Source organism: Elephas maximus, chromosome 16, assembly GCF_024166365.1.
Source record: "Elephas maximus indicus isolate mEleMax1 chromosome 16, mEleMax1 primary haplotype, whole genome shotgun sequence".
Taxonomy (NCBI): domain Eukaryota; kingdom Metazoa; phylum Chordata; class Mammalia; order Proboscidea; family Elephantidae; genus Elephas; species Elephas maximus.
Window position 1 is genome coordinate 53,699,030 of NC_064834.1, and position 13,941 is coordinate 53,712,970.

Below are 13,941 nucleotides of genomic sequence, written 5' to 3' on the forward strand. Positions count from 1 at the left end.
TCAGGAGGGTCATCTCTAGCTGGCAGCCGCATGCCAGTTAGAAGTGAGGAGTGATGTCCCAGGGTGGAGGATTCCAGTGGGGAAAAAAGCCAACTTTCCAGGAAATGGAGGAATACCTGGAGGCAAAATTTAGGGTCTGGGGTGAAGGAGAGGTGTGAATCAGAGGAACACCACCAGAAAAGTAAGAGAAAACGAGATGAGAGTGAAGAGGAAGTTCACAACCCCACACCAATAATTGGTCTTCAGCCCTGGCAAGGAGGGGGAAAAGATTAACTGGGACTGAGCCATTACTGGGCATCAATGATCAACCAGGACACTCTAAAACTGAAAAGTCTCTTTATTGATCGGTACCATACATGACTCAAATGCCACCCTCCCCCCCCCCAAAAAAGGCATTACAGTTATGGTAGGACATCCATGTTCCCTACCTCTCCCCTCAGCTCCTGACACAATACCCTCCCAACAGTGACAGCTGGAGTGGAATAAACAGGGTGTAGGGGACCCCAGAAACCAGGGGAAGGAGTGGGGAGGGGGGTGATGCTCACACTTCTGCGACTGGCCACAAGGAAAAGGCAGCAAAGTCACAGAGCTGGGCCTAGACTCATGGGACCCTGCTCTTGGCCTCACCCTGGACCCTGAACCTCCATGTGTCCCTCTGTGAAATGGAGCTGAGGATCCTGGCTGCCTCCTCCTCCCTTCTATGAGGAAGGAGGGGGAGAAGATACAAGGATATGAAGACCCTTGATGATCTCAGCTGGGGGAGGAGGCCTATTTCTTCCTGGTGGGCGTAGAGCTGGGACACCCTCAGTGGCTCCTCCCCCTCTATGGAGGGAAGGGTGGCACTAGATATGGAGTTGAGGGGTTGGGGAAGAAGGTACTGGAGGACAGTGGATGAGCCCCTCCCCATCCCATGCCTGCCCGACTGAGACAAAACAAAAACACAGCAACAAACAAGGCTGCTTCCTTCCCTCCACATTCCATAAGGGGAGGGGGGGAGCCTCCTCCTTCCCTCCCCCATCCGAGACAGCTGCTCTAGTGGAGGACTTGTAAAGAATATACACACCAAGGGGGGTGGTTGAGGGCTGGGGTAGACAGAGTCACAAGCACTAGGGCAGGTCAGAGTCCTGGAGGATGAGGAGACAGACAACAGTGTGAGGTTGTCACAAAGAGGGGCAAATGTGGCCATCAGTAGCCTCCCCTACCCCATGGCATGCCTTCCCCAACTCATCACCCAAGAGGAAAAGGGAAGAGAGATGGCGAAGTGTCTCCTTGGTCTGAAGCTCTCAAACTGTACAAAATGGTATGTATATCCCACCACCCCCATTCACACCCACCTGGGCCCTAGGCCCCCATCTGCCAAGAGCAGGGAGGTAGCCGGACTTTTAATAGTGGAACAGGGGATACATGAGTGATTTTTTTTTTTTTAAAAACTTACATTTTTAATTTTTTTTTTTTTTTTTAAAAACTTGGAGCTAGGATAGGTAGTAGTCAGGAGGAGGGGCCCAGAGCATTACCCCTCTACTACCAGTCACCTGGGGGAGGGGTTGGGGGCATTCAACCAAGCCCCATAACTTTAAGTCTCTAAGGGCTGTGGGTGTAGACAACCCCAGGCTTGAAGAGGGTGGAGTCACGAGGACAGGGAACACACTGAGGATGGAGGCAAATGCCCTGGGGAGGGGGTAGTCAGGACATTTCTTTTCTTAGAGGCCCAGGATCCACGTGGGCATCCGCATGAGTTCCCCCTTCCCCCAAAAGGCTCTGCAGAGGTCAGGCCCAGCCCAGGGCCACTGGGGGGCAAATCTTGGAACCTGCCCCTAGTGAGTCCAGTTCCTCCCTGAAGTGGGTGGATGGAGGCTGCCCATTTTAGATGCTTAGTCTCTTCATTCTGTCTTCTGCTCCCTGGTAAAGCAAAGGATGGGGCAGGCAGGCAGAGTGCTGCGTGGCCATGGCAGGGCCTTTACTGGGAGGCCTGTGACGTGGGGTTCTCCGATTTGCTTTCTTGGCTGGATGGAGGCTTGCTGTTCCAGGGGCTGTTGGCGCCCAGTGCAGGGGAGTTGTTAAAGCTGTCCTCGTCGTCAATGCCGTTGGCCGCGTCAAACTGGGTGTTCTCCAGCCGGGTGATGAGCCTCTCGTCCTCGTCCCCGAACTCCCCGCCCATCAGGGTGGGCTCCCCCACCACCATCACATCCTGAGAGTGGCGGAGGTCCCCAAACATAATCGGGGCAGGGGCTCGCCCGGCCCAGGGTGGCAGACAGCCCCAGAACCCCAGTACCCACCCCAGAAACTCAACATCCTCCACCCTCTACTCACACCCAAATTTAAAACCCCAACTCCTCCGACACCCTCAGCTCCTAGAATCCTTCCCAATGAAGGACTCCAGAGCCTCACAGCCTTTAACCCATGTCCAGCTAGATTGTGGGAGAAGGCAATCTACTTCTCTAACCCCCCAGCCTATCTCCCTAGAAAAATTAGGGGGCTTCTAAACTTTTGTCCACATGTAAGAGAAAGGAAGTACATCAAAAACACAGGTGGGGAAAGTGTGTGCATGTGCCTTATGTCCGTTCTAGATCTGCAAATACTCAAGTCTGTGTGTCCCCACATCAGTGTGAGTGTGTGTTTCTGATGGTCTGTGTTCTTTCAGACTGTCTGTCCCGAACGTCCACATGTTCTCATGGCTGTCTCTGTCCCTTTATGTCCTATGCTTCTATGGCTGAGTCTATGTGACCACAACCACACATGTGACTGACAAGGACTCTCTCATTAGAGACAAGAGTCAGCCCATGCAGGCAGAGTACAGTGAGAAAAACCGTCTTTGCTTCTATGCCTGTTGGTGAGCTCAGACTGGGACAGGGGTCAGGGGTCAACAGTGGGGCAGCCCAGAAGAGAGAAGAAAGCCGAGATGCTTACAGGTACCTGGCTGGAGAGGGCGAAGGTGCTGGCTGGGCTCTTCTTCTTGCTGTTGCTATTGTTGGTGTTGCCACCTCCCGAGCTCATGGTACTGCCCCCTGACATCTTCCTTTTCCGCCTTTTGCTGGGCTGCTGCCGTGCGGGCTCCGCTATGCCAGGGAAAGGAGATTCAGGTAGGAGAGGGCCAAGGCCCCCGTCCCCCATTCTGGTTCCTAATGAGCTGGAGCTTACCCTGGTTCCAAACTTGCAAAACCAGGAGCAAGGGAGGGGCAGGGAGAGCTTCATGAGGAGATGAAGATACAGCTTTGGGGAGCAGTGTCAGATCCTAATAAGAGCAGGTACTCACCTGGGGGTGCTACCATGCGCTGCCACTTCTGGAAAAGGCAGGTCTTTAGGCAGTCGCGGGGGCTGAGGCTATAGGTCTTGTGGCGGGACATGAGCTCCTGCATGGGCTCGAGTATCACACAGAGCTGGGGGGTAGACCAGGAGGTGGTTTGTCAAGGGAGCGACATGGAACTGAGATTAATTTCAGATGGGGGAGAAACCAGATAATCAGACTTACTCGGAGGTAGTTGAGAGTGGAATTGGACAGCCCACACCGGGTGATGTTTTTGGAGAGCTGATCCAGCATCTGGGGGTCCTGGGCCTGGGAAAGAAAAAGAATATTGGCACTGGGATTGCATCTGCTCACCTACCCTATCATCTAATCATGGTGATGCTCCTGAGAGAGAACAGAGCCAGAAGCTATTGTTAAACTCATTTTTCAGATAAGATGAAGAGACCCTACCCCTCTGTTTAGGGTTATAGTCCGGAAATGGCAGGACTTGGCCCACCCTGTTCACTGTTTGCCTTTACCCTCGCATCTTGGGTCCTGCCCACAACTCACATGCATGGCAAGGATGCTGCGGGGGATGAGCTCTCGGTGCTGCCGGATGCTGAAGTGCCATGTCTTTATCCGCATCATGTCATCAAACATGAACTCCAGGTACAACCGGCCCTCGACACACACCTGGGGACAGGCTTGTCACAACCTTGCCCCCCACCCATATACCTGAAAGTGTGCCTGTTACAATCTCCCATTTGCTCATAAGTCTCCTACTGCACACACTACTGCCACCTGCACATAAATACAGGTACATAACTGCCATGGCAACCCCCCCCACCCCATAAATCTGTCACAACTCTGGCCATTACACACATACACAGAGTAGAAATGCTTAATAAATCCTTGTCTTCTCCCCATGCAGTTAATGGTACACCAGTCTGCTATAAGCTCTATTAGGCAGTCTTGTTCACTGGTGTACCAGTGAACTGGTGCCCAGAAAACTAGGTGCTCAATAAATGCTTGCTGTATGTTCAGCATGCCTGCCATCCCTTCTCATTTTGCCACTTTCCTGTTATACCTCCTGAGGGACAGCTGTGAGTACACTTTGAGAGAAAAGAGCAGAAGCAAACCCAAGTGCCTCAGTGTCCCACCCCTAGCTGGGCTGCTGACCTGGGTGAACATGGGTTTGCCATGCTGGGTCACCATGCTGCCCTGGTCACAGTCAAGGGACACAAAGTTGCTGTGGAATGCCTCCTTGGGGTGCTTCAGCACGTAGTACAGCTCCGTGGCACCCCCCTCAAAGATGCTGCGGAAGTAGCGTGGGATCAGGGTCCGGCCAATGGCTGTAGAGATGGGACAAACTCTTCAGGACAGAAGGATCTCAAAAGGGGCAGATATCTTCCCTACCAAGACAGATCCCTGGAATAATTTACCCACTCCCAGATCTTAGAAGTACACAGTTAGTATGCACTCTCACAGCTGGAGTGGCAGGATCCCTAGGCCCACAAGAGGCACTCAGAGGCCACTCACTGTATCTCTTTGGTCCATCCTCCAGGCAGAAAGTGATGGTTAACATAGCATCATCCTCAAAGAACTCAGTCGTGAAAGCATCCCACCAGAGATTGTCACACTCCTGGGGGTCATGGGGAGGGGTGTGTGTGTCACAAGACATCCCACAAGGGTGCCCAGGTGGCCTTCCCCCTGCCAGCACCTTTTCCCTTGGCCATACCTCTGTCCAGTTCTGAAGCCGTTTGTTAAGCTCGAATATTCTGTAGTCAGTTTGGTTGCCATATGGTGTATGCCTCCTAAGGGGAGCAAAGGAGGGAGGTCAGTAGGAGTAATGGCTCCCCACCTGCCCCGGACCCCTGTGATGGAAAGCAAAGCACCTCCCTCCCCGTTGGACTCCACTTACCCAATCCCAGGTTCCAGGTATGTAGGTGGGTACATGGGAGTTGGGCTGTGTAAGGGAAGACGCCATGAGAATATGGATGGAAGACAGGAATCACTGGGGGTCACCCCCTCCCCCTCTCAGGCAGGATCCCAGTTGGAGAGGGGCTGGGAAGTGGGCAAAAGACTCACCCCACATCCCGATCCAGCATGGTGCCGGGATGGAAAGGGGGGAAGGCGTTGCCGTTTGGGGGCTCCTTCGGTGAGTACAGCTTGAATGACTTTGAGGAACAACCTAAAGGGGAAAGGAAAAAGGGATCCCCTGAGCCCTCCCAGGAGGTCTTCTGGAAGCCTGAAAGACTGTGTAGACAGGGACTAGTTTTACAGAGCTCCCAGGCCAGATTGCAACAGGATAGGGATGGACTGGGGGAGAGAAGCAACTCTAGGGAGCAACTATCTGCTTCTAAATCTTACTCCAATCTTGTTTCAGAAACTGGGACTATCAGCCCTAATCCTACCCCATACTCAAGAGCGCTTTTCTTCACATGGCCAATCCCTGGATCTCAGAAGAGGAAATGAAGCTGGGAAGAAATGTCTATACCAGAAGAGAATAAATAACATCTAAACATTAGAATCTAATTTTGATAAACTTCATTGGTATCTAATTATTTTGTTCAATCATCACAACAACCTTGTGAGGTCACAAGGTTGACTGTAACATTATTCCCATTTTATAGACAAGGCAACTGAGGACTCAAAGAGACTTGCCAAGATCGTAGAGCTGTTAACTGGAAGAACTAGGACTTAAGCCCAGATCTTCTGATTGCCATATCCTCTACTACTTCTACCATCCAACATCTCTACTGTCCTCTTGATATCAAGTTTGAGGGGAGGAGGAAAGAGGGGGGTTGCCAACTTCTGGCCCCTCCCCCACCCCCAGGGTCTCAGGAGGGCAGGGGATAGAAAGATAAAGGGTGGTGGGTGCTGTTGGGTGCCGCCCACCAGATAACCAGTTGGGCCTTCTGCCTCCCCCACCAACTGCCACTCCCTTATCAGCCCAGCCCCCTTCCCCACACCCACCATGGGTAGGGTATTGTCTCCAAACCAGTAACCCAAAACCTCAACCCCTTTTCTCTTCTGAGACTTGCAGTGGGGGAGGGAGGAAGATGAGCCTCCATTGGATCCCAACCCACTTACATATGGAAAACACCAGGATACCACCTAGAAAGGAGCCTAGGTTTAGGTGGGGGTGGTGGGGGGAAGTGAGAGGCCCAGACTAGGAGGCAAGTAGTAACCAGACAGCCGTCTCTGCTTCCGTGTGTCTGGGCATGTGTACATGTGTCCCCTTTTCCCCCTCAATCAGCAACACACAGTTCCTGGTGTACCACTTCCTGATTGGAAGAAATGTTACATTCATTGTTAAGTATGAGCCAGGTACCCCTACAACTTCATTTTTCCCCTCCCCACTAGATAGGAGGGGGAAACTGAGGCAGAACTCCAAAGGTTCTGACCCCAGCATTATCTGCTTCCTCAAGTTCCCAAAACTTGGTTGCATTGGAAGGGTACCTTTATCAGGTGTATCTGGGCCCCATTCCAATTTGGACACAAAATCTATTTGTTCTTTGTGGGGAAGAGACAAAGGAAGACCCTGTGCCAACATGTATAGCTTAAGTTTCTCCCCAGGGACCCCTCCTCACCATGTGGGCAAAGGGAGGGTCCCCAGGGGGTTTACACTGCACAGTCCCTGAAGGTGCCAAGAGTCAACATGTGTGTGCCTGTACATGCATGTGCCTCATCCTGCCTAACAGGCTTCCACCCTCAGCTCGCCCCAACATGCCGAACAAGGGCTGGAACCCAGCACCCCCGGGGAGGATCGGGGTGCCAGCAACAAGCCCTCGCCCCAATTGTGAGCTCTCACTGGCCACATCTACATACAAAAGCACACCACACGCACCCTTCACATGCCAGTGTGGGCTGAATGAAGAATGGTGGCCTCAAGAAAGAGACAATCCCCACCTTGTCCCCAAGTCTCCTCAGTCCACAGACAAGTACACTAAGGGCACACAGGAAGCCAAAGCTCACACAGCCCACCAGAGACCAGGCCTAGGCAATGAACTGAGGAGTCTAGATTCCCAGACCTGGCCCTCATCCCCTAACGTGGCCACCTTTCCCCCAAAACCATAACTGCCCTGTCCTCTCAGTTTCAGTGCAACTTGAAGAAATGTGTCAGCTCAAGACTGTAAAGAGAGGAGAAGCTGGACACCTGGATTCCTCTTCAATTCTGAGAAAAGTCACAGGGCCTCAGTTTCTCTCTTTCAGGAAGGAACAGGCCTTACCTGAGACTGGGTAATACTCTGAGGAGCTAAAGGCCAATGCTCTGGGGCCTCTATTTACACCTCCAGTGAATGGACACAAACAAACTCAGCATCTCTCCAGAGCCATAGCAACTCCCAGTAGCCCCAGTGCAAGGGCTAAAGAGTGAGAAGGGGAGGGAACACCACCCAGACCATCTGTCCCTGTTGCTGCCTGTCCCCAGTAGCAAGGGTACAGTGAGCAAGTTAGGGGGTGGAAGGGAGGGGGAGGTGTCATCCAGCTTTGGAATCAGACATAGCTCCCCCCCAACCCCACCAGTTAGCAAACTAGGGGCCCTTAGGAAGGGGGAGAAGAGAACTAGGAAAGTTTTCTCAGGATGGAAGCTACATTCTGGGGTTGAGGGGGGCACTTCCAGCTGGGCATTTCCATGGTAACCAGCCTGACCTGTGGGCAAGCCCCCTCCTTTTGGGACTGACTGATCATAGGTCAGTAGGCCTGGGTGCCTCCACTTCTGCGAGTCATGGCACCTCTCCCCGGCCAGCATACCAGGCCTGGGCCAGAATGAGGACCTTCTACCCACCCCAACAGGCTTGCAGGGTGTCCAGACTTACCTGAGAGAACTGAGGGGGCCAGGAGAGGTGCGGGGAGCGCTGGCAGCCCAGAGGGGCCCTGGCAGGGGCGAGGGCTAGGGGAAGGGCCTAACTTCAGCCGCTCATGTCCCGAGTGGGGCAGGCTGGCCTGGCTGGGAGCTCCACTCCGCTGGCCGCACAAAGACTCGCCCGCACAGTCTCAGCCCGCCCCGCGGTGGCCACAGCCCCGGGGGGAAAGTTACAATGGCCACTAGGCCGGCGCCTGGGGGCCAGGGGGGCGACCTATGGGGCGGGGGGCCGCGGGGAGGCCGGAGCCTTCTTTGTTTGCAAGGTTTCCCCCAACAATGGCTGCTCCGCTCTTTCCTCTCTCCTCCTCCTCCTCCTCGGCTCTCCCGCCGCTGCCTCTAGCTGCCTCTGCCTCCGAGCAGCCCGCCCGCCCTCCCCAGGCCACCGGGCCCCTCTGCTGGGGCCACCAGGAGAGACAGGGCCCGCACTCGCGCTCACTCGCACACTCACACACACACAGCACCCGCCGGCTCCCTTCCTTTTCTCCCTTTCTCTCCCTCCCTGCTCGCTCACTGGCTCTCCGCGAGTCTCTCTCAGAATGAGGCCCCAGGGCGGGCGGAGGGTGGAGCTGCCCCCACCGGCCCCGCCCCCTCCCTGTGAGAAAGAGGAAGAAGGAGCGAGGGAGGGAGACCGGGAGGGAGGGACTGCTGAGAAAAACAAAAGAGAGACAGAGACTGGGAGAGACCGGGACAGAGAAATATACACAAAACAGATTGGACGGGGAGAAACCTGGATGGGCCAGGAATGAAATGAACCCCCTCCATCAGCTCCAAGCGTGGTGCTCAGGGGTGAGCAGGGGAGCCAAAGCCACAGGCGGGGGTGGACAAAGGTGTCCCCTTCTCTGCAGACCCCCAATATATTCAAATTGCCCCCAAACCTGCCCCAAACCTCTCTCCCTCTCCTCCGTGATCTCTCAGGTTGAAGGCTGGTCTGGGCTGCCACCCTGGGCTTCAGCCCCTGGTGAAATCCCAGAGCAGCTGGGGGTAGGCTTCAGGGGGTTATTTTTGACAGAGACACATTCTGACTTCAGCCAGTAAACACTGATTGGAGGGAGGGGTGCGCTCCAGGCTTCCCTGCCCCCAACCCAGCTAAGTTCCCGGCCCTGACCCAGATCCCCCTTAACAGGAAGCCCTCTTGCCCACCACCACCACTGAAGAAACGTGGGTGGCAGGCAAAGGGGTGCTGTCAGAGCTTGGGAAGGCAAACTTGCCTGTGGGGTCCAGACTGGTGCAGAATGCCCCCACAGACACCCTGGGAGAAAAAGGTATGGGGTTAGTGGGGTAAAGTCTGTTCTCTAGTGCAATGGGAGATGTTTCTAAAACTTGGATAGTTGTCTAGACCCTACTACTTGGACAGACAGGGAAAGGAATGGAAGATAAACACACACAAGGAGGCAAAACTCCTCCTACTTTGCAATTTGAGTAGCTGCTTCCTACTCCCTCCTTTCTCCCCCACCATATGCACTCAGGGACCCAAGGACAAGATTTCTCATGATATACACACCAGTTGACAGTGCAATAATATTGCACCTGGCTCTGAACATCCTCTTCCACCCATAAATAACACATCTTGCTTTCACAGTACCTGATATACTTCAACCTGTGATACACTTAATCCTAAATACACCCAAACCCAGGACACACACACAGAGCTTATGTCAGACCCTGGGTTCCATACACACTGGAACCCATGACATGCATGCATCCTGACCCCAATACACACACCAAAACTCTGTTATACTCCCCTGAGCTGGTGACACACTATCACATACACAGCCCGACCAAGTTACATAGCAACTTACCCCATAAACCACCTTCCCTGAAACATACACACTATTTCTCATCACAGCCTAGCCATATTATACACTCCAGCCTTCCCAAACATATCGAATATACGACATTCGGCCTGACCCTGCAACATACTGCCTACCATCCAGATTTAGGACATTCCCGCTGACTCCCAAATTTATACCACAACTCTGGGATAACCACACTCTTCCCCCACGGATAGGACAATTCCTATTTGTTTTGTACATTTAAACTTTCCTAAGTGCATTCACATGCAGTATCTCTTTGGCACAGAGCCAAAGATTATCCCAACATGAACAGATCCCAGTGAGACAGGAGGGCCCTAAGCTGGAAACCTGGGCTCCCAACCCCACTCCATACAAGCACAGGCCTGGGGCACTGTAGCCATTCCTACTCCCTTCCCCCTCCAAGGGATGGCCACAGCATGGCTCAAATGACTGTTATGGGTGTGTGCTCTGGTTTCTGACCCCAGCCCAGAGGCTCAGAACCCCCACCCAGCCTGTCTCCTCAAATTTTAGGGAGAAGGGCTCCTAAGGCTGGCATATGATTCAAAACAGGTCCCTTCCTCATTCCCCTTCTCTAGGAAGTCTGGTCTTCTCTCAGTTCTGACCCAACTCCCAGTCACTTGGGAGCAGACGAGGTCCAGCTAAAGAGAGCAAGTCTGAGTTAGGAGGCCCTAAAATTGCGGGGGGAGGGGGAGAAGAGGAGAAAGCTGGGAGCAGCAAAGAATGACAAAGGTGATGAGAGAGAAGAGGGGGAGCACCCCTCCTTGAGGTGAGGAATCGAAGGGCAGCAGCCTGCCCCAGTCCACAGGATGAGGTACCAGCACTGCCCCCTGCCCGGGCCCCTGGGGCTCCCTGACCCAGGCCTCCAGTGTGCCTGCCCCCCTTCCTTTGTCTGTGCCCGGCCTCCCGTTGGCCTGGCGCTCTGCCATCCTTGCCTGGCTCCCTGCCACCACCACTGCTGCCTCCTCCCCTCCCCCTACTCCTCCCAGCCTTAACCCTTCTAAGCCACATGCTGCTCCAGACAGGCTCCTGGCCCTCTCAGCATCCTGCTTGCGGTGATGCCCCTAAGCAGAGGCTCTCCCAGATACTAGCCATTTCAGCTTCAGAAGCTATTCCGAGTCCCACCCCACCAGCACTATGGGAGCTGTGTATGTGTGTCTGTATGTCTGGTGGTGTTTCTGCATGTGCATATGTGTGGGTCTGCGTGTGCTCTGGCTTCCCTCAGTCACATGTGTGGGGCATGTGCTGTCTCTGCTGGGCTGGGGGAGGAGGAGGAGCCCGGAGACAGCAGAGCACAAAGGAGAGACTCAGACAGGCAGGCAGCAGGCAGGCCGCCTGCCAGGGCGCCTTGGCCTCCACCCCAGGGCTGCTCAAGGAGTGGGGGTCTTTGGGCCCGTAACTGCTATATGCTACCATATACGATACCCTTGTGTTCAAGCATGTGGTCCCACCCAACCATGCATACCTGGTCCCCTTCCTCCTCAACTTCTACCATTCCCCACCACCCGGCCACTCTCAAACCCTTCCCCATGTGTTTCTCCTTGAAGTCTAACCTCCATCCATTCTCTGTTGCATCAATCCATCAGATTTCTTGTCATTTCAAGAAAAAGACTCCCCACTCTTAGCCATCTTTTGCCCCTTCCTCCCCAGATAGACTGCCAGACACACAAAAGGAACATGCTTTTTGAGACACTGACTAAAGTTGTCCCCTCCACATACATAGGCACACACACACACCTCTGGGCCTGTGTTCTCTTCCTGTCCCTGTGCTGCTCCCAGAAAGATTGAGGGGTAAACTTTCTCCCTCTTCCCACTGAACCCAGGTACCCTGCCCCAACTTCAGGGCCAACCTACCACCCACCTCCAGCCTGACAACCCCTACCACTATTTGCGGAAACTGAAAATCTAAAATTTAAGACTCATCTGTCCAGCGTGTTCAGAGCTTTAGTTTCTGCTATGCTCATGTGTGGTGATGGAGTCAGAGTCACGGGGTGGGCTCAGATCATCGATGGATCTGAACCGGGGTACCCAGCATGGAGCAGTTATAAAGGAGAAAATACACAAATATGCACACCAAGGTAGTAGGGGGAGGGATGATGGGGCCAGGCAGGATTCCAACTTGGCAAGCTCTTCCTTCTCCTCCTCTCCCCCACCCTCTGCAGCTGAAGCCAAGGGTTCCCACACCAGGATATTCCAAGATCCTCAGGCTCTACTAGCCCTCCCTCTGGGCCCCATGCCCCTTAAATGTCAGCCTCAGCAGGCACTTTAAATGTGTACCCAGCCCAGCCCAGTCCAGCCCAGCCCAGTCCAGCCCAGCTCAGCCTGGGTCACATGATTTTCAAGGAAGCTTTGACACTGGCAGCTAGCTTCCCTTGGGGATTTTTTTTGGGGGGGGGCCCTCCACTTGTGGGGTATAAAAAAACAAGGTATCTTGAAGAGGCAAAGGAGTCAAAACCAGGCTAGATTCAAGGACACCCAATTTCTAGGAGAAAGCTGACTTCAGCCTGGAATAACGTGGGGGTCTTGCAGTTAATTCAAAGGCCCAGAAATTCTGGGGATGAGGATAGACAGTATTTTGAGGCCCTCTTAAGACTACCCCTCCAGTCACACTGCCCCTCACTGCCATCCTGGCAGTGAGGTAGGGCCCACTGCCCAACTCTCACTCCAGGACACAACTCAGACTCAGGCTGTCAGCGGGAGGAGCTGCTCTGTGTTTTGGGAAGAAAGGGGTCTGAGCCTGGATTCTCCCTCAAGTTCTCATTTTGGTGTCAGGGTTGCTTCCCCAACTCAACTGTCCATACATGACTCCATTTCCCAGCCTGGAGCCACCCCATTCCCCCTTCCACCAGGGCAGAGATGCCAGACCCAAGGGCCCAATTATGTGGCACCCCCTAGGAGTACCTCCTGTCCTCTGGAGAGCCAACCTTCCCTGGCAACAGGCAGGAAAAGTGGGGGGTGGGGGGTGGGGAGTAAAATGGGCCCCAGTCAATCCCTCCCCGCAAAATACAGTCCTCAGAAACAGCATGGGGGGAGTCACAGGATATGCAAGAGAGAAAAGGCAACAAGGAATGGGGGGGGCCCAAACCAGCCAATCACAACTCTATGATGACCTAAGGGGGGGTCAAAAGTCCAGAGTCACTTCTGATTGGCTAACACCCTGGAATTCTGGGAATTTCAACCCCCCAAGCCCCCCCCCCCAGTAGTCTCCCCCCAACACATACACATAAGCTACCCCCAGCGCCCCCTCCCCAAGCTCTGGGCTGTTGCGCATTTACACACTTGTGGGAAACCCTCTCGCGGACTGAGGCCCGGCATATCCCTTATAGCCCCCGACCTGACCCCTGCCATCGAAGCACCCCACACCAAGTTCTCGCCAAACAAGGGGTGAGGGTCCGCGGAAAGGGTGAGGGAGGGTTCGGGCGGCCGCGCGCCCCACTCACCAGGACAAGCACAGCCCACTGACATCTTCACATCGCCCGCCGCTGGGGGCCCAGCCGAGTCACGGTGCCCGCCCCGCATGGGGACAGGCCGGGCATGAGCCGCCGCCGCCGCCCGCGGCCCCCGCTGCCCCTGCCGCCCTCGCCGCCGGTCCGGCCCGGCCTCGGTCCGGTGTAGACTGCCCCTGGTTGCAGCGAAGGGCCTGTCAGGCGCGGAGCAGACAGGAAGGAAGCCAGGCAGGAAGGCGAGCTGCCTCTGCGTGTGTGCGCGCGGGTGTGCGTCCCCAGAGTGTGTGTCCGTGTGTGCGCGTGTGCGTGTCTGTGCGCTCCCGCCGCCCTCCCCGCCGCCGCCGCCGCTCCCCCCACCCCCCCGCGCGCCTTCCCAGCCGCTCGCTAGCGCTCTCGCTCTCGCTCTCGCTCTCGCAGGCGCCCGCTCATCAGCCCCAGCCGGGCTGGGCCGGGCTTTATTAATATGCTAATTGCCCTGGTAGTGGGAGGGGAGAGCTGTGTCAAAGTGACCCGGGCGAGCGCGCCGCGAGCGGCGACGTGCGTGCGCTGCGCGGTGGGCGACGAGGGGCTGGGAGTGTTCCGGCAATGGCATGC

At 55.0% G+C, this 13,941-nt stretch overlaps 1 protein-coding gene across 3 annotated transcripts; it reads right to left on the reverse strand.

Annotated features, from left to right (window-relative positions):
- Positions 1-337: 337 nt before the first annotated feature.
- On the reverse strand, positions 338-13,688 carry LDB1 (LIM domain binding 1). 3 transcript variants are annotated; one of them, XM_049855293.1, is made up of 11 exons: positions 13,342-13,688; positions 5,312-5,414; positions 5,145-5,189; positions 4,962-5,037; positions 4,763-4,865; positions 4,403-4,575; positions 3,794-3,916; positions 3,470-3,553; positions 3,254-3,377; positions 2,914-3,056; positions 338-2,188 (listed from the first exon to the last, which is right to left on the reverse strand). In XM_049855293.1, the coding sequence occupies exons 1-11, from the start codon at positions 13,418-13,420 to the stop codon at positions 1,958-1,960; spliced, it is 1,284 nt and encodes a 427-aa protein (XP_049711250.1). In that variant the 5' UTR covers positions 13,421-13,688; the 3' UTR covers positions 338-1,957. The 3 variants fall into 3 exon arrangements, with proteins under 3 accessions (XP_049711250.1, XP_049711249.1, XP_049711251.1); XM_049855292.1 differs by having other exon boundaries at positions 2,908-3,056; XM_049855294.1 differs by lacking the exon at positions 13,342-13,688 and adding an exon at positions 8,044-8,201 and having other exon boundaries at positions 2,908-3,056.
- Between the last annotated feature and the right edge of the window lie 253 nt (positions 13,689-13,941).

Coding starts and splice junctions, on each gene's coding strand:
- LDB1 (XM_049855292.1), bottom strand. CDS start 13,420: ATGCGGGGCGGGCACCGTGACTCGGCTGGGCCCCCAGCGGCGGGCGAT. Junction 4,866..4,961: donor GGCTTCAGAACTGGACAGAG/GTATGGCCAAGG, acceptor CATGACCCCCAG/GAGTGTGACAATCTCTGGTG. Junction 3,378..3,469: donor CCACTCTCAACTACCTCCGA/GTAAGTCTGATT, acceptor TCTACCCCCCAG/CTCTGTGTGATACTCGAGCC.